General features: G+C 41.4%; 1 protein-coding gene across 1 annotated transcript in view; it reads left to right on the top strand.

Annotated features, from left to right (window-relative positions):
* CDH13 (cadherin 13) overlaps window positions 1–24,209 on the top strand; it is a 567,998-nt gene that overhangs the window by 503,541 nt on the left and 40,248 nt on the right. The window contains exons 9-10 of the mRNA XM_058155303.1: window positions 206–388; window positions 2,293–2,546. Coding sequence (XP_058011286.1) covers window positions 206–388; window positions 2,293–2,546 — 437 coding nt within the window. The remainder of the gene's footprint in view (window positions 1–205; window positions 389–2,292; window positions 2,547–24,209) is intronic.

The following is a 24,209-nucleotide window of genomic DNA, read 5'->3' as shown; positions in this document are numbered from 1 at the left end:
GCCGACCTCGAAAGGACGGAAGGCTGAGTCAACCTTGAGATGTCAGAATCAAACTGCTGGCAGTTGGCAGAATTAGCAGAATGGCAGAGTTGACCATTCTAACCACTGCGGCCACTCCAGCTCTTAACACCTTATACAGATTTATTTTAAAGCTGGTGGTGATTTATTTAACGGGTGCTAACATTCTTTCTTTCTTAATTTTGAGTTCCAAGCCACCGTGAAAGAAGGCAGCACTGGTGTGATTGTGAATCTAACCGTTGAAGATCGAGATGATCCAGCCACAGCTGCATGGAAGGCGGTTTACACCATCATCAATGGCAATCCAGCCCAGAGTTTCAAAATCCACACCAATGCAAAGAACAATGAAGGGATGTTGTCAGTTGTCAAGGTAAGGTGGATGGAGAGGAACAAGAGACCAACTTTTAGCAGCTGAAATTGTGAACCCAATTTCATATGTTGTTCTTCACTCTTCTGGGCCAGACTTCTCCAAGCGATGTTCTCTTAGATGTGTTGAGTTCCATCAACTCAGCCAACGGATGTCACTGGGGAAAGTTGATTTCAACGATACCCAGCATCCACATCCTGATTTTCATCGCTTAGAATCATAGATTCATGGGGCTGGAAGGGACCTTGGAGGTCTTCTAGTCCAATCCCCTATACAAGGCAGGAGTCCCTATATCATCCTGGACAAATGGTTGTCCAAACTTTCTTAAAAACCGCCAGCGATGGTGCACTTCTCAGTTTTCTCAACAAAGGACAATACAGGTTAGACCAGGGGTCTCCAACCTTGGCAACTTTAAGACTTCTGGACTTCAACTCCCAGAATTCCTCAGCCAGCTTTGCTAGCTGATGAATTCTGGCAGTTGAAGTCCACAAGTCTTAAAGTTGCCAAGGTTGGAGACCCCTGGGTTAGACCTCAATTTATGACCACAATTGGGACTGGAAATCCCACTAATAAGCACAGCGGTTGTTAAGGGAGTCAGGCCTAATTTTACAAATTGTTTGCTGAAGTTGTTAAATGAGTCACCATGATCATTAAGTGAATCACATGATTGTTAAGGGAGTCTCCCCCCCCCGCATTGATTTCAATTGTCAGAAGCTTGTCAGGCTTGTCAGGTTGTGAACGCTCCAACACTGGAAGTTTTCAAGAAGAGATTGGATAACCCTTTGTCTGAAGTGGTGTAGGGTTTTCCTGTCTAAGCAGGGGTTGGACTAGAAGACCTCCAAGGTCCCTTCCAACTCTGTTATTCTGTTCTATTCTTCCAGCTCTATTCTGATTGATTGATCAAAGCTGGTTGGGAAATTCACAAATGGTGATCACATGACCCTGGAATGCTGCAACCATCATAAATATATGTCAGTTGCTAAGCCCCTAAAGTCCTCCCCAGCCTCCTCACTGTCCTACTCTGCTGCCAGCTCTGCAGGCTGCTGGCAGACCACAACATGGCTATCATTGTGTCATATCTTTCTATTTTTGATGAATGTATTATATTCTCCTTATGTACACTGAGAGCATACACACCAATGTCAAATTCCTTGTGTGTCCAATCACACTTGGCCAATAAGAGAGGGATCTTGGAGTCCTAGTGGACAATCACTTAAATATGAGCCAGCAGTGTGCAGCAGCTGCCAAAAAAGCCAACACAGTTCCGGGCTGTATAAACAGAGAGATAGAATCAAGATCACGTGAAGTGTTAATGCCACTTTATAAGACCTTGGTAAGGCCACACTTGGAATACTGCATTCAGTTTTGGTCACCGCGATGTAAAAAAGATGCTGAGACTCTAGAAAGAGTGCAGAGAAGAGCAACAAAGATGATTAGGGGACTGGAGGCTAAAACATATGAAGAACGGTTGCAGGAACTTGGTATGCCTAGTTTAATGAAAAGAAGGACTAGGGGAGACATGATAGCAGTGTTCCAATATCTCAGGGGTTGCCCCAAAAAAGAGGGAGTCAAGCTATTCTCCAAAGCACCTGAGGGTAGAACAAGAAGCAATGGGTGGAAACTAATCAAGGAGAAAAGCAACCTAGAACTAAGGAGAAATTTCCTGATGGTTAGAACAATTAATAAGTGGAACGACTTGCCTGCAGAAGTTGTAAATGCTCCAACACTGGAAATTTTTAAGAAAATGTTGGATAGCCATTTGTCTGAAATGGTGTAGGGTTTCCTGCCTGGGCAGGGGGTTGGACTAGAAGACCTCCAAGGTCCCTTCCAACTCTGATATTATTATTATATAATAAAGAATTCTATTCTATTCTATGTGGACAATGCTATACATTCATGTCTTTCAGCCTTTGGATTATGAAATCTCAGCCTTCCACACACTCCTGATCAAAGTAGAAAATGAAGATCTCTTGGTTCCAGATGTCCTGTATGACACCAGCTCCACAGCAACTGTTCAGATCACAGTTCTAGATGTTAACGAAGGGCCCATTTTCCACCCTAATCCAATGATGGTCACCAAACAAGAGAATATCCCCATTGGAAGTGTTGTCTTAACAGTTAATGCCACTGATCCAGACACTTTGCAGCATCAAACTATAAGGTGAGTAGAAGATTTTGGAATCTCCTAGTAATAGTGGTAGTAGTAGTAGTAGTACCACTATTACTATTTCTTGAATTAGTTTTCCAAAAGAGCAAAACCCATCCCAAATAGCCAACATCCTGTGTCTTCAGCAGTTTCAAAAGCAATCTGTTAAATGTTGGTCAACCTCCAAGGAAGAATATGGGTTGCGACATTTGGCCACTGCCTTGTGTTTGAAGACTAAGGAATCCAAATGAAGGTGAATATACGTGTCACAGGATAATGTTGCAGGATCCAATCTGGGTGGGTCACTGAGACCAGAAATTTACTCTTCCAAGTTTTCAGACTCGTGTTGTAGCCCATCCTCAGGGAACTTCTCTCTCACCGTTGCTCTTTATCGTTCTAAAGCTCTTACCGATTTCAGATTTTTTTTTATTTTGTCACGACAGTATATACAATCATCAACATAAACAATAACCCATCATGAGAGAAAAAAGTATATATAAGTAAAAGTATAAGTAAAAGTATGCATATAATACTATAATGGGCCTCTGTGGCTCAGACTGCTAATGCAGTCTGTTATTAACAACAGCTGCCTGCAATTACTGCAGGTTCTAGTCCCACCAGGCCCAAGGTTGACTCAGCCTTCCATCCTTTATAAGGTAGGTAAAATGAGGACCCAGATTGTTGGGGGCAATAAGTTGACTTTGTATATAAATATACAAATAGGATGAAGACTATTGCTAACATAGTGTAAGCCGCCCTGAGTCTTCGGAGAAGGGCGGGATATAAATGCAAATTTAAAAAAAAAAAAATGAAGGGAACAATAGGACAGGAATGGTAAGCACTTTTGTGCTCTTATGCACGCCCCTTATAGTCCTCTTAGGAATGGGGTGAGGTCAATAGTAGACAGTTTTTGGTTGAAGATTTTGGGGTTTTGAGTAGAGACTATAGAGTCAGGTAGTGAGTTCCAAGCGTTAACAACTCTGTTACAGAAGTCATATTTTCTTCAATCAAGTTTGAAGCGGTTGACATTAAGTTTGAATCTATTGTTTGCTCTTGTATTGTTGTGATTGAAGCTGAAGTAGTTTTTTACAGGAAGGATATTACAATAGATGATTCTGTGTGTTAAACACAGATCATGTCGGAGTCGGCGGAGTTCTAAGTTTTCTAAACCCAGGATTTCAAGCCTGGTGGCATAAGGTATTTTGTTGTTTTCGGAGGAGTGAAGAACTCTTCTAGTAAAATATTTCTGGACGTGTTCGATAGTATTAATGTCAGAGATGTGGTATGGGTTCCAGACGGATGAGCTGTATTCAAGAATAGGTCTGGCAAATGTTTTGTATGCTCTGGTTAGTAGTGTAGAGTTTTTGGAAAAGAAGCTACGTAAAATTAAGTTTACAACTCTTAGAGCTTTTTTTGCTATGTAGTTGTATCTTCTTCTCATTCTCTCCCATTTTTCTCCACCACCCACCCTTTGTTCACGATGATGTCACAAATGCAAAATTGCGGCCAGTGGAGTCAGAAATGCTCATTAGCTTTGCAAATCATTTAGTCTTGCCAGAGAGCAAGGCAGAAATCTCCTTGGCTTTGTACCACGAGTTGAAACCTGCACAGGGTTAGCCACCTTGAATAACAATGGGGCAGCAGCTGAAAGAAACATCTCAGGGATCATGACATTGCTTAGACCAGCTTGTACCTTCGAGATTGGAATGAGATTTTTTTTTTCCGTTCATTCCCCAGAGATGATGTTTTGCTTGCCTCGGGCTGAAAAAGGAGCAATAATTGTAACATGAAAAACAAGTTCATGAGGCTTGGACAGATCCCACGTTCAAAGGAATGTAGTTGTTAAGGCCACGAGTAGAATCGGAGAGAAGTGGTTGGAATATGAAAGAAATCGAAGAATTGATAGAAAATGCATAGCTCAGGGTTGAACTGAGGGGTCCTTGGTACTCTCTGAGCTTGGTTGTTTTCTTGCAGACATTTCATGACGCAACTAGGTAGTATCATCAGTGCTAGTAGGGAGTAGGGTTTGCTCTCATTTTATATACTAATGGCTTGCCCTGTCCAGTGTTGGTGAAAGTATTGACAAGACAATTCTTTCCTTCTTGCATCTTCTCTTGTAGTGTTGTGGGTCGAGCTTCATTGCAAAATAAATTTGATTCCAAGGTCAAGAGGAATTGTCCTAAGGAACATGACCAAACAGCATCAGTTGCAATTTTTCCCCAGCTTCCTGAGTTCTGTTCTTCTGTTAATATAGAGTTGGGACTCGATTAAATTAATCTTAATTCCAATTTATTGTGTAGATGCTATTTTCTTTAAAATAAGGCAAAAGAAAGCAACCCTAATAGGTGGCAAACCATTTATAATTTCACTTTTTAATCCAGTCTAACAGTTAATCCTGAACTCTGATTTCTTAATCCAAGATTGCATCAGAGTGAAGAATTTAATTTTGCCTGCCCGTTCGCCAACTCTGAAATTCTAATCAGAACTTTGTGATATTTGTGTGTGAGTGTGTGAGTGAGAACTTCAAGGCCAAATGCAATAACAGTTTCTACCCAGGGAAATTAAAGAACAGCGTAATTCTGAAAAATCCATTATTAACAGTAAGTCTTAATTAAACATATTTATCGGCTTCAAGAATTTATCTCGGTGGAAAGATCCTTCAAGGTATGTTGTTTCACTTCAGGCTCTACAAGTTCAGAGATTAGAATAGTTTTGACTCCAGAACCAAATGCAAGTAAGTTGTTTACTGCACTACAGTGGTGATTTTTAATTAAAGCAGTGCTCTTTGCTTTCATATTTTATTGTGGCAATATATTTTTATTACCTACTGTGCTTCTGGAGTTTTAATTATTTATGTAAATATATGACTGTAACTTTGATTCTTGGAAATCAGGGTGACTGAGTCTTTCTCCAGCAAAGGAAGGGAAATGCTGATTATGGCTTTGAAGCATGCCTAATTGATTAAATAATCAAATTGGCAGCAATGCTTGGAGGACTCTATCTAGTTCTATTTCTCTCTATCTAGCTTGATCTCTATATATGTTTCTCCCTCTTTCTCTCTCTGTCTATAGCTATTTCTCAATCTATTTCTCTCTCTATTTCTACATCTATATCTATCTACCGTGTTTCCCCGAAAATAAGCCCTCTCCCCAAAATAAGCCCTCCCTGAAAATAAGACCTCCCTGAAAATATCTCCGCCATTTCCTCTGGTTAGGGTTAGGGAGACAGAGCTGGTAATCAGGTACGATGGCAAGAGGAGCCCCATCTTGCTCCACATGGCCCAAAATAATATGATCTCCCCAAAAATAAGGCCAAATGCTTATTTCAGGTTTCAAAAAAATATAAGACAGGGTTGACATGCTGGATAAATGACATGATATCATTTATCTATCTATCTATCTATGGTATTTATCTATCATATCTAACTATCATATCTATCTATCCATCTATCCATCCATCCACCCATCCATCATCTATCTATCTATCTATCTATCTATCTATCTATCTATCATCTATCTATCTATCTATCATCTATCTACCTATCCACCTATCTATCTCTATCATCTCTATCTCTATTTCTATCTCTATCCTTTCTCATCCCTTGAGGCAAGAAATGCCACACACACCATAGCATCATCCCTGAATGACACAATTATGTTGTATCATTTGGGGGATGATGCACAAGACACAAAACCCAGAGCACCATCTCTGAATGACACTATGATGCCATTTCTATCCTTTGTGCGACAATGCTGTTCATATCATGACATCATGGTGGCTTCTATCAGATGACCGTGATCAGCTTCACGCTAATGGATGGAAACGGATCAAGGAGAGATTCAACATGGAAATAAGGAGAAATTTTCTGACAGTGAGAACCATCAACCCATGGAACAGAAGTTGCCTTCAGAAGTTGTGGGAGCTTCATCACTGGAAGCTTTCAAGAAGAGACTGGGCTGCCATTTGTCAGAAATGGTGTAGGGTCTCCTGCTTGGACAGGGGTTCGATTAGATGACCAGATCCCTTCCAGCACTAATCTAGAAAAGATTTTCATTATGACTTAAATCATAATAGCCAGTAATCTAACTAATCCTATGTTTAAAACTTTTTTTAAAAAATAAATAAATAGCCCTTCAAAGCCACCTTACTTTAGATTGCAAGCTTTAAAGCAGAAATGGTATTCACACAGAAAGACAAAATATTTGATAAATATCAAATATCCAGCCAAGGGATTAAAAAAAAAGGCACACTTTTTGTATAAAAATGCCAAAAGGTTTCTTCTGAATCCATGATTTTATCCACTTAGAATGGGCTGTCTCATGTAACTGCCAGAGATAGCATGACGAAAGTCAAGGTGAAACTCACATTCAGAATGAAAACAATAGCAGGATATAATTCATAAATGCAGTGAGGAAAAATGTTTGTGTTTCCAGAAGGCCTCAGTGGGTTGAAGTTCCATTTGAGGAATAATACCTCATTGGTAAAAATGGCGAATATCTAGAGCTTGGGTGTAGGAGGAGAGTGAAGGTTCGTTCTCTGAGCTTGTGGGTTGGTTTCTGAACATTTCATTACCAGGCTAGGTAACATCTTCAGTAGAGTTTAGGGGATGTCAGTACCGGTTTTCTTCTGCTTATAAGGGCTTTGAGTGGTCAGCAGGTCTTGTGATGGGGAGGTCACATCAAATGAGGTTCTTGTGATGGGTCAGGTATGGTTCACTTCAAGTGAGGGCCTTTTGATGGGGAGGTTACCTCAAGTTAGGACCATCGGGAGGTGAAGTGCTGGATGGATCAGGTATGAGTCACTTCAAGTGAGGGCCTTGTGATGGGGAGGTTACCTCAGGTGAGGGCCATTGGGAGGTGAAGTGCTGATTTTGGGGGGGGGGAGTTGTCTCATGGCTTGGTTGAGGGTCAGTGCTGTCTCTGGTTGGCTGTGCAGTTGATCTGGATTGTGAGACGTTCGTAGGCTGGTTGTATATCGATGTGTCTATTGATGCAATCGCTTGTGGATGCCAAGGCTTCAAATGAACTCATGAGAATGGTGGGTGATACCTCATTATGATTCCCAAGCATGTCTGAAAGTAAACTGAAATCAGTGGCACCAAGCAAGGAGTTGCTCACTCTTCTTATTCACTTTTTTTTTTTTTTGCAGCTGGTCCCCAGCTGTCTTTCCGCAGAGCTCCCATAAGCTCTGAGTCATGAAACCAATTCTCCAAATGTATTTCATACTCTGCTACCAGCTTCTTCAAGCAGACCTGAGAACCTGATGAAACCCAACATCCATTGGCATAACCGCCAGGGGATTAATTATGCCCTCTCTGTTTCCTTCATCTTTGGAGAATTGTTTTGTAGCAGTTGCTATTAGAATTGTATTTAACTCCAGTTAGGAAACTGCTGAAATGTTTGAGTGCTTGGTTCCCATCCCACTGCTTTCCACAATGTGACAGTGATCGAAGAAATATCTCCTGAAATCCAATTGGTGTGGGTGGGTTGATGTGTTTGCTTATTAACTTTTTAATAAGTCGTTCAATTTCTGGAAAATAGCTTCTGAGTATAAATGCAATCGCACGTTTTGTTAGGCGTCAGAAAGATCATAAATTACCAGCAAAGATGTCTTTCTATGGAGCAGATGATCCACAGTATATTTATGAAGGAAGGAAGACATTTATAGAAGAAGATGATATGAAACCCAGAACATAAAGCTTAGTCATTCTGGGAGGAGGGCATGGGTTCAGCTTCTTCGGAGGAATCAAGAGATCAAGATTAGGGTTCAATGAGGGTTAGAACTCAGGGTTGTGGGTCAGATCTTATTACAAAGAGGGTGCAAATCAGCATCTAGAAGCAGCAATGTATAGGGACAATAACCAACAAGTGTTGAAGGTCTATGTTGTAGAGAGATGCTGAGCCTGTCAGCTGGAAAGCTGACAGTCTGGGTTCGAGACTCAAGCATTGCGTGATGGGTTGAGCTCCCGTCCCTTGCTCCAGCTCCTGCCAACCTAGCAGTTCGAAAGCATGCATATGCGAGTAGATAAATAGGTACCACTTTGGTGGGAAGGTAACAGTGTTCTGTGCGCCTCGGTATACAGTCATGTTGGCCACATGACCTCGGAAGTGTCTTTGGACAATGCTTGCTCCTTCAGTCAAGAAATGCAAGATAAGCACCATGCTCTAGAGTTGGACAAGACTGGACAAGGAACCCTTTATCTTTCCTAGAGAGCCAGAAGAGTTAAGACTATACATCTCTCTCTTATCTTCCTAATCTTGAAAGCATTGAATAGTCTGTTGTTTCTTTGTTCTGAAAAAAGCAGCAGCAATTCTCTAGTGCAGTTCAATTAAAAATGCACATAAAAATGCAAAAATAACCAAGGAAAAACAGATCATAAAATGCTAAAATAACACAAGCTCACCAGAGATTTACATTGACTGAAAAAGTACACCACAGCGCTAGTAACAAAAATAATACCGAAACGCCAGACACACCACTTCAGTTTTATTGGAGGGGGAGGGGAGTCTATTTTAGTGCAGGAGGGTCCCCAAGGAGAAGGCCATTTTCTGAGCATCTGTCTCTCACAGCTAAGCAGGGGAGGACCTCTGAAATGCCGCCTCCAAAGAAAGATTTTACACTTGAGGAAATGGGGAAAATTTAGTGAATCCTTACCTACTTACCTAATCTTACCTACTTTGGTATTTATATAAGCATTGTACAAATTATTCTAAATGGTGCTTGCTCTTTAGTAAACACATTGAGATCAAGCCAGTACAAACTGGATCCTTGTTCTGCTTCGCTCGCCCCCCTCGCCGCAGCCGGGCCCTTCTCATCTCCTGCCAGACACTGATAGTACAGGAGAATGTCCTGGCATGCCTCCAGCCCCCAGTCCTGGAACCATGCCCGGAGAAACTGAGCAAACAAACCTCCTTCCGATAGCATGTGCACCTGAAGCCAGCCACGAGCTGGGATTACCGGCAGCTGGGGATTAAATAATGCAGTGGACAGATCCTCGCTTCCGGAGAATGGAGAGGCGATGTCAGCAAAAGGAAGGGAAGGGCAGGCCTGGATAAGTGCTGAGTCATGGAGCCACACCCCATGGCCTATATAAAGGATCTGTTTTCTGGAATTCTCCAAGTCAGGCAAAGTCTAATCTGGATTGCTGAAGTCACACCTTGGATTCCTGCCTGCCCTGAGGACTCTGATAGGACTTTGGCAGAGCTGCAGAGGCACGCTTGATACGGACTTCCCCGACCCGGCCGTCAGAGGAGGAGTGGGACACGACACTCCTGGATCCCTTCTGGCAATCCTAGAGAGGAGCTTCTGATCTCATCAGGCAGGAAAATGTTTGCATCCAGAGGTAGCCATGGGATTGTACGACTTGGGCAGGTGTTTTAGGTCTCTGTGGGGTGGTTACTATTTATTTTCTTCTTTAAAATGTGAGTAAAAGTGCCACCTCACACTAAAAGTACTAGTTGAGGACATAGAGATCCAAAGGAAGAATCAGGATCGCACGTAAGGTTGAAGATTCAGAGGATTCATTGCTCAACGGATCACAATAATCTGGTCAACTGACAGTCAGCACTAAACTGGTGCTAGGTCAGAGTTAACAGAATTCACAGGGGGATTGATTTGGACCTCTTGTGGACATGTAAGGTTTCTAGGCTAATTTCTCTCTTGATGTTGCCCCCTCCTATTCATTGTTCAAGCAAAGGCTGGATAGTGTTCATTAGGCTAACTTTTACTTGATTTCATTTGAGCTGAATGAATTCATTTGAATTTCAAGGATTCCATTATTTTGGATAGTAGATTGACAGTGAGATTACATATGGTTATTAGAGCTTCTATACTATAAAGATGGTAGAAGTATTCTTATCTTTGATGTCCACTGTAGGATACCCATCCATTGAAACAGAACCACACAGGACTGAATTCTTCCCTTCAGGCATGAATTTATTTCCCATTCAAACGATTCCTATGTGAAAAAGGATCTGGAGCATCTTGGAAAAGTTTCTACATCTCAGCAGGCCAACATTTAATTCTGCCTGTGGTTTTTAAGCTTCGTCGAAAGCTTGCCACATCGTCGGATGAGTTCCTTATCATACATGATGTTGCAATTCAAAAGAACACACATTCCTCCAAGTGACATGAAACCGTGATAATTTCTTCTCTTTTTCTCTACAATCTCTCCCTTCTGGGTTAGTTTCTCCCCCCCCCCCGCTTTCTTCCCTAAAATTGGAGAAACAAGATAATCTTTCAAGACTGCCGTCTCAGGCTGTTAGGCTGACGGTGCCATTGGTAAAGCTGGCAAGAGAGCACATGGTTGTGAGAGATAAAACTGGTGCCACTTCACGTAAACAGTCACACCAACACTTTAAATTGCCTCCAGCTGATATCAGACACACACTGAAAGAGACGAGATATGGATTGTGCTATCCTTGCACAATCACTCTTCTGAGCGCTTAAATCACTCCCACAATACAAAACGAGGCTCAATCTATAGTCCATCTTCCAATACGTTTTGTATGGACAGAGTCTTATCATAGCGGAAAAAGCAAATGGGTACAAATGGTCTTAAATTCCCTTGATTCCAACATGCCTTCCATTCAGTAGGGTAAAAAAATAATAATCACCAAAGTCTTTTTTTGTAGAACGCATCCCAATGGCATAAATCTCTTCCATTGTTTCTCCCTTCGACACATTCTCCTGCACTAATTGTTCATTTTCATGGTGAAGAGTGGTTGGTTGAATGACCAAAAAAGGTTTGCGGAGTTGCAGTTTCTGATAAATAAGGCCAAGGCATATGAGTTGGAGTCAACCATCTTTTGCTCCTACCATTGATTCAATGGCCAGTAACGATGTGCAGAATAACAGAATTGGAAGGGATCTGTTGTGTCTTGCCCGCCCTCAGAGCAGCCGGGGCCTTCTTATCTGCTCCCGAACACGGAGGAATGTATGCCTCCCGGCCCCAGTCCTGGCTCCATGCCCAGACAAACTGCAGAAGAAGGAGCACCTCCCGGCCCCAGCCCTGACTCCATGCCCAGGCAAACGGAGCAGCTAGACCCCTCCCCCTCCTCCACAGCAGGTGAGCCTGAGGAGGGTTTACTCCCAACAACAGCTGATTGGAGTAATCCTCGCATCAGAAGATTGGATAGGCGGAGGCAACAGAAGGAAGGGAGGGGCAGGCCTTAATGAGTGCTGAGTCATGGAGCCACAACCCATGGCCTATATAAAGGATCTGCTTTCTGGCAGTCTCTGAGTCAGGCAAAAGTCGAACTTATCTTGCTGAAGTCACTTACTGGTCTCCTGCCTGCTCTGAGGACTTTGCTAGGACTTTGGGCAGAGCTGCAGAGGCAAGCCTGATTCGGATTTCCCTGACCCGGCCGTCAGCGGAGGAGTGGGACACGACAGGATCTTAGAGGTCTTCTAATCCAACTCCCTTCTGAAGCAGGAGACCCTATACCATTTCAGACAAGGTTGCTTCTCTCCTTGATTAGTTTCCATCCATTGTTTCTTATCATCTAGTCGGCATTTGTAGGAAGCCATAAAGATTACCTTGGAAAAGCTTGTACAGAAGCTGTCAAGAAAACAAGAGGTACAAAACATGAGTCAGAATAAAAGAATAAAGAGATGGAAGGAACGTTGGAGGTCTTCTAATCCAATCCCTTGCTCAAGTAGGAAACCCTATACCATTTCAGACAAGTGGCTGTCTTAAAAGCCTCCGGTGATGAAGCACCTACAACCTCTGAAGGCAAGTCATTCCATTGGTTAATTGTTCTCACTGTTAGGAAATTCCTCCTTAGTGCTAAGTTGCTTCTCTCCTTGATTAGTTTCCATCCGTTGCTTCTTGTCCTGCCTTCAGGTGCTTTGGAGGAAAGGTTGACCCCTCTTCTTTGGGGCAGCCCCTTAGGTATTGGAACACTGCTATCATCTCACCCCTAGTCCTTCTTTCACTAGACTAGCCATAACTAACTCAGACAAAACCCACGGCAATATGTACGTCTAGTTTAATGTATGTCTAGTTTAATGAAAAGAAGGACTAAGGGAGACGTGATAGCAGTGTTTCAATATCTCAGGGGCTGCCAAAAAGAAGAGGGAGTCAAGCTATTCTCCAAAGCACCTGAAGACAGGACAAGAAGCAATGGGTGGAAACTAATCAAGGAGAGAAGCAACTTAGAACCAAGGAGAAATTTCCTGACAGTTAGAACAATTAATCAGTGGAACAACTTGCCTGCAGAAGTTGTGAATGCTCCAACACTGGAAGTTTTTAAATAGATGTTGGATAACCATTTGTCTGAAGTGGTGTAGGGTTTCCTGCCTAAGCAGGAGGTTGGACTAGAACAGTGGTGGGTTTCAATTTTTTTTTACTACCGGTTCTGTGGGCGTAGCTTGGTGGGCATGGCAGGAGAAGGATACTGTAAAATCTCCATTCCCACCCCACTCCAGGGGAAGGTTACTGCAAAAATCCCCATTTCCTCCCGATCAGCTGGGACTTGGGAGGCAGAGAATAGATGGGAGCGGGGCCAGTCAGAATTTTTACTACAGCTTCTCCAAACTACTCAAAATTTCTGCTACTGGCTCTCTAGAACTGGTCAGAACCTGATGAAACCCACCTCTGGACTAGAAGACCTCCAAGGTCCCTTCCAACTCTGTTATTCTATGTGCACATCTGCATTGCCACTTCTTAGGACAATGAAAGGTTGCACTTACACAGGGGTCTGATTCAGTAAAACCAGCAACCAGTTTTATGGGACCTGGTGCTTTAGAGCTTTTGTGACCATATCAAAAATTACTTCTCTTTTATTTCTTTGGAATCAGTGGTGGCCAATATTTAAGACATTTTTTTTTCTTGTTCAGATCATAGCTGCTTAAACTCCTGATTGGAGTTTAATCATTTTTAGCTCTCAGTTTTCCATTGTTTTTCCACATTTAACCTGACAAACTGAATAATTTCCTGTAGGGTTATTTTGGGTAGCTGTAACCCACTTTTGCCTTCTCCTTTGATGTTTCTGCTCATTAGGAGTGGGGAGAGCATTTTATTTAGTTCACGGTTGGAGGTAAACTCAGCTCGTTTTGAATTTTAAGCAATACATAAATTGAAACATGATTGTTCAAATGTTTCGGGATTTCTTGCAGTATAATTTGTCAAAAAAAAAGTTTATTAAGGGAATCTGCGTAAAAAGATGTATATTCATGAAAACAAAGACAAAATTATCTGTTTGTAAAAAGCAAATACATGAGGGGGGGGGAAATAAATAGAAATGAGTAGGATTTTGCACTAAAATACGAAGAAGGTTTAATGGATTAAAAATAATACATTCCATGAATTGCATTCAGTAGATTTGCAAAAATGAGGAATGACAAGTCATAAAATAAACACGTTATCTCATAACTACTGCTCGTGTACATGCTTGAATTTAGATAGCAGGAAAAAACTTAAGAAATTTAGATAGCAGAAAAAAACTTATTTCAATGATCCTGAGTTACAGGTATTCTAATGCAATTGTGCCAAATCCTTCTTGCAACTGCTCTAATTAGCTTTTTTTTCACTGATTCCACAATCGCTGCAACTATCTAACATCTCCATGTCATCAAGTACAATAAAGCATATCTAAAATGCAATAAAATGCATTTGAAATACAATGAAAGGGTTTTAAAATACTCAGAAGGAGGGAAATAGAACTTTAGCATGAGGAAGCCAAGTCCATTAAAACACCTTTCATGTGCCAATGAAGGACAACAGATAACAGGTTGTTCCCGACATTGGTGTAACAACCTGGAAACCTCTACACCTCTTACTTTCACCTATTGTATTTTTGCCGTGAGTTAAAAACACAGCCTCCCATACTTTGAACCATATTTTGAAGGAAATGTGTTCATTAATTTCTGTCCTCTACCATCCTCTGGAGTCCTTTGAAGCTCACGCCGACTGCTTCAGTGACTCCATCCAGCCACCTCCTTCTCTGTCGTCCCCTTCTTCTTTTGCCCTCAATCGTTCCCAGCATTAGGCTCTTCTCCAGTGAGTCCTTCCTTCTCATTATTTGTTTATTTGTCAAGAAGTACAAGGAAACAAGTGACGGTATAAACATAGACATGGACATGTGAAAAAAAAATTGGCACAAATAAAAGGATATAAATAGGCAAAACATAGCCATAAAGACATAGAATGATTACATATAAATGGGAACAGTAGGACAGTGATGGTAGGCATGCTGGTGCGCTTATGCACGCCCCCTTAGGGACCTCTTAAGAAGCAGGAAAGATCCACGGTAGACAGTTTAAGGTAAAAGGTATGGATGGGGATTAAAGAGACTAACAACAAGATCAGGTAGAGTGTTCCAGACATTGACTACTCTATTGGAGAAGTCATATTTCCTACAATCAAGATTACAGCGAATTACACTGAGTTTGAATCTATTGATAGCCCTTGTATTTATTGCAGTTGAAATTAAAGTATTCATTTACAGGTAGAACATTTTAGTAAATAATCTTATGAACTAAGCATAGGTCAGAACATAGACAACATAGTTCGAGGCTATCCAGAATCTAAAATTTCAAGCCTGGTGGGATAGGGAATTTTATTTCGAGCAAAAGATTTATGAACTCTTCTAGCAAAATATTTCTGGACCCTCTCTAATGTATTGATGTGTGAAATTCATCTACAAAGACATCTACAAAGATTATTTATTTTATTTATTTATTTAATCGTATTTATATACCGCCCTATCTCCCAAAGGACTCAGGGCAGTTTACAGGCACTTAAAAAACACATAAACACATAAATACAATATAAACAATTAAAAAACTTATTCTATAAGCCCGTTAATTAAAATATAAAAATAAAACCCAATTAAAACCCATAAATTTAAAATCTAGCTCAGTCCTGCACAATTAAATAAGTATGTTTTAAGCCCGCGGCGGAAGGTCCGAAGGTCCGGAAGCTGACGAAGTCCGGGGGGTAGTTCGTTCCAGAGGGTGGGAGCCCCCACAGAGAAGGCCCTTCCCCTGGGCGTCGCCAGATGACATTGCCTCGCTGACGGCACCCTGAGGAGACCCTCTCTATGAGAGCGCACGGGTCGGTGAGAGGTATTCGGTAGCAGTAGGCGGTCCCGTAAATAACCCGGCCCAATGCCATGGAGCGCTTTAAAGGTGGTCACCAAAACCTTGAAGCGCACCCGGAAGGCCACAGGTAGCCAGTGCAGTCTGCGCAGGATGGGTGTTATGCGGGAGCCACGAGGGGCTCCATCTATCACCCGCGCAGCCGCATTCTGGACTAACTGTAGCCTCCGGATGAGTGTGTGTGTGTGTGTGTGTGTGTGTGTGTATCAAACTGTTTTCCAAAGCACCAAATGGCAAGACAAGAAACAACGGTTGGAAACTAACCAAGGAGAGAAGCAATCTAGGAGAAATTTCCTAATGGTGAGAGGAGTTAACCAATGGAATAGCTTGCCTTCAGAAATTGTGGGTGCTCCATCACTAAAGGCTTTCAAAAAGAGACTGGAAAACCATTTGTCTGAAATGATATAGGATCTCCTGCTCAAGCAGAGGGTTGGACTAGAAGACCTCCAAGGTCCCTTTCAGCCCTTTGATTCTATGATATGTCCTTCTTCCTATTTTGTGCCATTTTTTGAATGGGAACCAAGAAACTGTTTTCTCTCTCTCTCTTTTTTGTAGAGTGGTATCTTCTGTGGATGATACATATAAATCAATCCATTATCCTCATTACCAATTCCATTCCATACTCTATGTATTCATGAGTTCTAAGGTCAATCAATGTTTTCTTTGTACTGGACCCAGTCCAATTATAGTCAAGACTGTAGTTCCATTGCAAAGTTTACAGCTTTCACCTCTGCAATTTGAGATCGGATTCCTATCATTGACCATCTCATTAGTAACTGAACAGACTGCCTTCCTTAGAGCTAAATAGATGTATCAGACAACTGTTGTGATCAAGAATGGTCTACAGAGCCAGGTCAATTTCTCATGACAAACGGCAGGAGAGATTTGAAGCTTTCAGGCATGCATTGAAGAATATAAGAGCACTTCTGGACAGGGTTGGGAAGAATCTTATATTTGAAAGCAATTAATTGCTTTGGTCTATGTGGGATCACGCACACAGTACTTGCCTGCAATTCTTTAAACCAAAAGCTAATTTTCCAGATATCATGCTAGAGTGGTGGGCAGAAACCAGACGATCTTGGGAAAGGATGCGTCTCATTTAAAGAGTTGCAGAGAGGTGATACATCAACGTTCTTGCCGACTCTGAAGCGCTTCTTTGATTTGATGCACAGTCCTGCCATTCTCTCCATGTAGATTACTTATGGTGGTCTTCTTCTTCGTCTGGCCTTCAGCATTTAATTTCCGTTTCCCAACGGGATTTAGTAGTAATAGCAAGGATGATATGTGGATGCAGAAGGTTACATCTCGACAACACCTCTACTTCAACTTGACCTACAAAGAAGACAGACTCCCTGCTGCGGGCAACCTTGAAACCTTCAAGCTGATGGATCATGGAAATCCACATGAACAGCTGGGCCCTCTCTTTTTCCCACCTACTGGTCCAGCAGTGTTGAGTCTAAAATGCGTGTCCCATTTTCAAAACTACTAGCTGGTGATCACACCTGTCTTTTGGTAAGCTCCTGGAAGCCAAATGCTGAAAGAGATTAGCATAGGCCCTTAAAATATACAGATACAGATTAACAGAGTTGGAAGGGACTTTGTAAATCATCTAGTCCAAACCCCCCCCCCCAACCACCCAAGCAGACCTTACACCATTTTTGACAGATGGCAGTCCAGTCTCTTCTTGAAAACTTCTAGTGATGAAGCTCCAAGAACTTCTGGAGGCAAGCTGTTCCATGGGTTGATGGTTCTCACTGTCAGAAAATTTCTCCAGGTTTAATCATTCCTTGTTCAGTTTCCATCCATTATTCCTTGCCTGGCCTTCAGGTGCTTTGGAAAATAGCTTGACCCGCTCCTCTCTGTGGCAGCCCCTCAAATACTGGAACACTGCTATCATGTCTCCCCTGGTCCTTCTTTTCACTAGACGAGCCGTGCCCAGTTTCTGTAAAAGTTCATTGTGTGTTTTAGCCTCCAATCCCCTCATCATCTTGGTTACTCTTCTCTGCACTTTTTCTAGAGACTAGGGTGGTGACCAAAACATAGGTCTGACGAAGCCCCTAAAATAAATCTCCTGATCAAAAGGAGAACATTTCTTTGGTCTCTAAACCAGTTTACGCTCCTTCATCTCGTGGTTTGCATGGTTTTGAACATTCAGCAATGACGTTTGAATAAGTGTAAATGTATTCTTAGATGCAACTAACCCCAAACTCGCATTATTTGAACCTCGTTTCAGTCATCCTTTTAAGTGTGTCTCATATGATTTTCTTTTTTTTTTTTCCTGAAGAAAAACGCAGAGTTAATTGTCAAAAGTAGCGCTCAATTAAGCCAGATGACTCCAATTATCATCTCAGGAAGCCGTTCAAGTACATCCCCAGGAAATGTTTCAATAAGGTTGCTCTCACTATGATTTGGCCCTCCAGATTGAAAGAGAAAATGTCCCTGAAGTTTTTGCTTTTTCTTTCTTTTTCCTTCTCAAGACCGCCAATTAGTCATTCAGAAAGATCTCTCAAATTGGCCCTTGTCTTTGTAGGTAGGATGGTTCACGATACCTCTGCTGGAACAATTTGCAAGAAAAAGAAGTTTTCGACTGAAAAAAAGCTGGAGCTGTAAAAAAAAAAAATTAGTATAAACGCAAGCATTGATCCCATGGACCAGATTATGCACAAAACAATCTTCAAGAGGTTTTGAATGTATTTATGAATACATAAATTCAAGTTCAAAGAATTTTCGAGGAGAGAAATTAGCATTGATTGATTGATTGATTGATTTGGTCAACCGGCAGAATTCACACATTATGAAAGTATTACTATATTAAAATGTAATACAGTAAAGTACAAGCACTTAAAAAACATGATTAAATAATAGGTGTTTATTGAAAAACACAGAGATCCCTCCAAAACTCATTAAAAATAACTTTCTTCCTGGGACTGAGAGAAAGTCATTAGCCCAAAGTCACCCAGGTTTTCATGCCTAAAGACAGGACTAGAACTCACCATCTCCTGGTGATTGGCTCAAAGTCACCTAGCTGGTTTTCATGCTAGACAGGACTAGAATTCATGCTCTCCCAATTTCTAACCTTCTGCCTTCACCACTAGACCAAACTCTCTGCTGTCTACTTCAGCTCTCTGCTGCAGACCATCCTAAATGGAAAAGTGATATTCAACTTCATTCCTGGAAGGAATGTTCTAAAATGAAAATGATGAGAAAGCCCCCAGATAAAATAGGAGGCCCAAGGACAGCCTACGGAGTGGTGTGATAGCCTAGAGATGGAGCTCTCACCTCACAATCAGGAGACTGTGAGTTCAATTCTAGGTAGAGGCAGAAATTTCTCTCTCTTTGGGCACAATGAGAATATATCTGCTGAACAAAACTCCGTATTGGCGACAGGAAGGGCATCTGGCCATTCAAACACTCTGCTAGCTCCATTCAGCTGCCCAGAGTCCACCCCGCAAGGGATTATGGGGTCCTTAAAAGTTGATGATGATGACGATGATATAAAGGATAGCCTAGCAGCACATATTGGCTTTTTGTGACTTTGTTGAGAGTTGGATAGATTTTAATATACATCACCTCACAATGCGTAAGACACCAATTTTTTACTTTTTTTTTTTATTGAAAAAGTTTTAAAGAAAAACATTTTTCCCCCTTCCCCCCTCCCCCCCCAAAACCCCCTTCCCCTCCTTCCCCCGGCTTCCCGGGTCAATCACAAGGTATTGTTATACATAAACCAAACATAGAGTAAAATTTTCCCTTCTAATCCAATTAACCTCTTCCAAATCTTTTCATTTCCCAACCCCCCCCATTACATAAAATAATACTTCCTAATTATTCAAAGGCAATCTGATATTTCTTAATCTGATATCTGTTTCGTAAATAATCAATCCATTTTTTCCATTCAATTAAATATCTTTCCTGCGTATTTTCAAAAAAGCTGAGATTTTAGCCATCTCAGCCAAATTAGTAACTTTCAATATCCATTCTTCTATTGTAGGTAACTCTTTTTTCTTCCAATATTGTCCAATCAACAGCCTTGCTGCTGTTATTAAATTCAAAATCAATTTAGTAATTTTTTACTTTCTTGAAGAACATTTTGAATCTAGCCATGTTTTCCAGCAATTGCAGTCGAAGGGGCCTCCAGACAACTCTGAAGTATGCAGCATGAAGCATTATGCTTAAGGGCTCATCATTAAAAGTATTCTTGACTTGGGTTGTCCAAAAATGATAATAATATTGCTTCATATCACTTTTAAGCATCTGGAAAGTGGTGATTCTGGGAAAGACAGAAGGATATAAATCTTTCCTTTTGATTTGTTATTGTAGTTTGCAGCCTTGTGAGTAATCCTTTGCCATTTTTAATTGGATGAGGGAATATTTGCATCTGGGTTCACAGCTCGCTTTCCCAGCAAAACCGCAGATTTGAGAGGTATGCTGTTCCCCTCCCCCCAAAAAAATCCCTTTAATTTCTGCACATACCATTAATACCTTCCGTGTTTGTTCTCCAAACTTCTATCCTCTCAGGATAAAGAATGGGCCTATTTGACAGTTTTTCTTTCTTTCAACCCTTCTCCTCCCATTTAAAAAATGCTTTGGAAAAATAGGGCTAAGAACAGCTTGCTAAATATCTGGACCGGATCGATGTGATAAATCAGGAGAGAAGAATGAAAGAGAGAGGAAGAAAGAAAAACATGTTTTTCTTTAGATGTAGAATATTTCAGAAATACTAAATGCACACAGAGAATTACACTCATTTTTATGGAAAAGACCTTATTTTTCTGCCCAGAGAAAACTGGCCTGTTGCTACTTTAAAGATCTCAGGAATTTTAAAAAGGACCAGTGTGTTCTGTTATTTTATTGCCTCTTCAATTCCCATTTTTGAGAGATCATCTCATTGGGTTCAAGGCCCAGCTTCACCAACCCTTGGACAACAAGGTAGGGTAGATATTGAGGACATGACAAGAGTCAGCTATCAATTCTCAAATACTGATTCAGTTCTCAAAACCCATTTTCTATCACCTCATAGTTTTCCAAAACCTCAACTCGTCCCAAACCCAGTGGTGGGATTCAGCCAGTTCGCACCTATTCGGGAGAACCGGTTGTTAACTTTCTAAGCAGTTCAGAGAATCAGTTGTTGGAAGAAATCTTATTTTGTTTTTTCCTACTTTACAGGGCTAATCCTATAAGAAAGGCAGGAAAGAAACATTCTGGTGGTGTTTCTAGCCTAATCTTTACTGCCCTGCTTACAGAAACTGCCTCTCTGGTTAATCCTTATTACATTGTAATAGCTAAGGCAAAGTGCTCATCGACATGAGTGACGTTGAGTTGACACGCCCACACGGTCACATGACCACCAAGCCACGCCTACCCAACTGGTCATTAGGGCAGAGAACCGGTTGTTAAATTATTTGAATCCCACCACTGCCCAAACCCTTCTGTAAACTTGGAAGATGAGCAGGATCAGGTCATTCCTCAAAAGACGAATTCCTGGGCTGTCATCCCAAGATGCTTTTTTTTTCTCAAACGACAAGCGGACCTTCTTGGGTTTCTTTTGAAAACATTTTGCTTTTCATCCAAGAAGCTTCTTCAGTTCTAACTGCCTGTTGGGGAATGTTTAGTTCAGTTAGAACTGAAGAAACTTCTTGGATGAGAAGTGAAACATTTTCAAAGGAAAAAAAAAACCAAGATAGTCCAGTTCAGTGGTGGGATTCAAAAAAATATACTACCAGTTCTGTGGGTGTGGCTTGGTGGGCATGGCGTGGCTTGGGCGTGGCTTAGTAGGCATGGTAGGGGAAGGTTACTGCAAAATCCCCATTCCCTCCCCACTCCAGGGAAAGGTTACTGTAAAATCCCCATTCCCTCCCAACCAGCTGGGATTCGGGAGGCAGAGAATAGAGAAGGGTGGGGCCACTCAGAGGTGGTATTTACCAGTTCTCTGAAAGACTCAAAATTTCTGCTACCGGTTCTCCAGAACTGGTCAGAACCTGCTGAAACCCACCTCTGGTCCAGCTGTCTTTTGGAAAAAGCATCTTTGGGACAACCATGACCTGGATGACTGAGAATCTCCACAGCTGGAGATTCTCTTGGGCTGTAGGTTAGACTGAAAAGTCAAACACACACACAAACACACATACCGTACATACATACACACAAAGACAGACACTCACATAGATGGGGGAAGGGGGGGAAATAGAGGAAAACATCTTGTAATCTCAACAAGAAAACTAGATGACTGTGAAGCTGAACTTAACTCTTAAAATGACTTGATATTGATCTTGTAAGCTACCAAGGTTTTCTATGTGACAATCATAGGTAAAGGTAAAGGTTCCCCTCGCACATATGTGCTAGTCGTTCCCGACTCTAGGGACCAGTGCTCATATCTGTTTCAAAGCCGAAGAGCCAGTGCTGTCCGAAGACATCTCCGTTGTCATGCGGCCAGCATGACTCAACACCAAAGGCACACGGAACGCTGTTACTTTCCCACCTAAGGTGGTCCCTATTTTTCTACTTGCATTTTTTATGTGCTTTTGAACTGCTAAGTTGGCAGAAGCTGGGACAAGTAATGGGAGCTCACCCATTTACACGACGCTAGGGATTCGAACCGCTGAACTGGCGACCTTTCCATTGACAAGCTCAGCGTCTCTTATCCACTACGCACTACGCACTGATCATGTTTGTGTTGCTCAGTTTAAATGGCCTTTCCACTCACTTTTGCATGTCTCCAGGCAGTTTACAATAGAACAAATCAAAACACAGAATATGTAATAGAAAAGAAAAATAAATGGTTACCTTGGTGTTGATGATCAGAGAAGGACAAAGCTGAGGGTAAGGAAAAAAAACACAAATTAATTGGAATTATGGTAAGCCCCTTGGAGATTGTGACAGGGTCTGTACCTTTCAAATAAGGCTGTTGCCTTAATCTTTGTGGTGTGTGTGTGTGTGTGTGTGTGTGTGTGTATACTGGGAATATATTTGTGAGCTGCCTCTCAAGACTAATAGATTTCCCCAGGCATCTTATAATGTAAAATCAGTCCAATTTGAAAACATGTTGTATTTAAAAGACGGTTTTGAAACAAGTCCACAGCAATAAAACTTTCCTTGTAAGAATCTAATAGTAACAAACAGCCGGAACATTCGATGTTTAGGCATTGCTGACCTTCCTTTAAACGACTGTCTATATAGTGACAATCAACAATCCAAGATCATTGTGGTTTGAAAGGAGAGTTTAAATGGGAACATTACGAGCATTTTCCCCTGTTTTGTACAAGACTAGCACACACTTAAGTTTTTCGTTATTTATTAGAGTGCAGAATTCACCTGGATCCTGAGGGCAGAAAGGAGGAGGAGGAGAAAAAAAAAAGGAAGAAAAAAAATACCTTTTGAAATCTCTCCACACTCCAGGAAGTGTTTTTATGGCCTGTTGCACATTTCACATATTATCATGGCTTTGCTAACACATGCAGACTCCTGCATTCTCTATCATCAAATATTTAATGGGGGGAAAAAAACGCGTCTGCAGCTTATGGCTTCCCATATGAACAGTCAAATGCAGAAAGGAGATTAGGTACAGAGCCAACCAAGCAGAGCCAAGAATTCAGGGTTTTCCTACACTTTTCTAGAGAAGAAACTTTTTCCAGTTCTTTCATTGTCAATACACCTGGCCTCCATGGAAAGACGAACACTTTTTAACATTCATGGCATGCCTTTTTCCCCAAAAAACAGGGGGAGAGGGGAACATACAACTGCTGAATTGTAAAAATCAGAATTGTATCTGTTTAAGAGGAGTATTTCATCCATCTTATTTTTTTTAGAATTTTTATTGGGCAAGTGTGATTGGACACACAAGGAATTTGTCTTGGTGCATATGCTCTCAGTGTACATAAAAGAAAAGATACGTTCATCAAGGTACGACATTTACAACACAATTGATGGTCAATATAGCAATATAAATCATAAGGATTGCCAGCAACAAGTTATAGTCATACAGTCATAAGTGGAAAGAGATTGGTGATGGGAACTATGAAACGATTAATAGTAGTGCAGATTCAGTAAATAGTCTGACAGTGTTGATAGAATTATTTGTTTAGCAGAGTGATGGCCTTTGGGAAAAAACTGTTCTTGTGTCTAGTTGTTCTGGTGTGCAGTGCTCTATAGCGTCGTTTTGAGGGTAGGGGTTGAAACAGTTTATGTGAGGGATGTGAGGGATCTGTAAATTAGCAAGTGAACATGCATTGATTAGAAAAATTGAAGGCAGAGGAGTTTTATTTCTCTTATTTCTTAGCTTGATTAGAATTCCCACTGGTTTACCTCTCTTTCTTCACTTCTGCTGTTTGGGTTTTTTGGTAATCCATGGCTCCGGGGAAATTGCTTCTTCCTGTATTAGAATCTCCTCTGCATCTGTAAAGACCAGGGGCGGGGGTGAAATCACAGAAAGCTGCTCCTTAAAGAAACATTGCTTAATTTTTAGCAGATGGTCTCATCAGTAAGAAATCCGTAGTGAGTCGCACAGAATAATTAAAAATAAAGAAACCATTAGAGAGTATTTAACTGAGGCAGCCTTCGGCAGCGCCATCTTGGAAAGGA

This window comes from Ahaetulla prasina, chromosome 12, assembly GCF_028640845.1.
Source record: "Ahaetulla prasina isolate Xishuangbanna chromosome 12, ASM2864084v1, whole genome shotgun sequence".
Taxonomy (NCBI): Eukaryota; Metazoa; Chordata; class Lepidosauria; order Squamata; family Colubridae; genus Ahaetulla; species Ahaetulla prasina.
The sequence above is the reverse complement of the archived record's forward strand: the minus strand, read 5'-3'. Positions and strand labels throughout refer to the sequence as shown.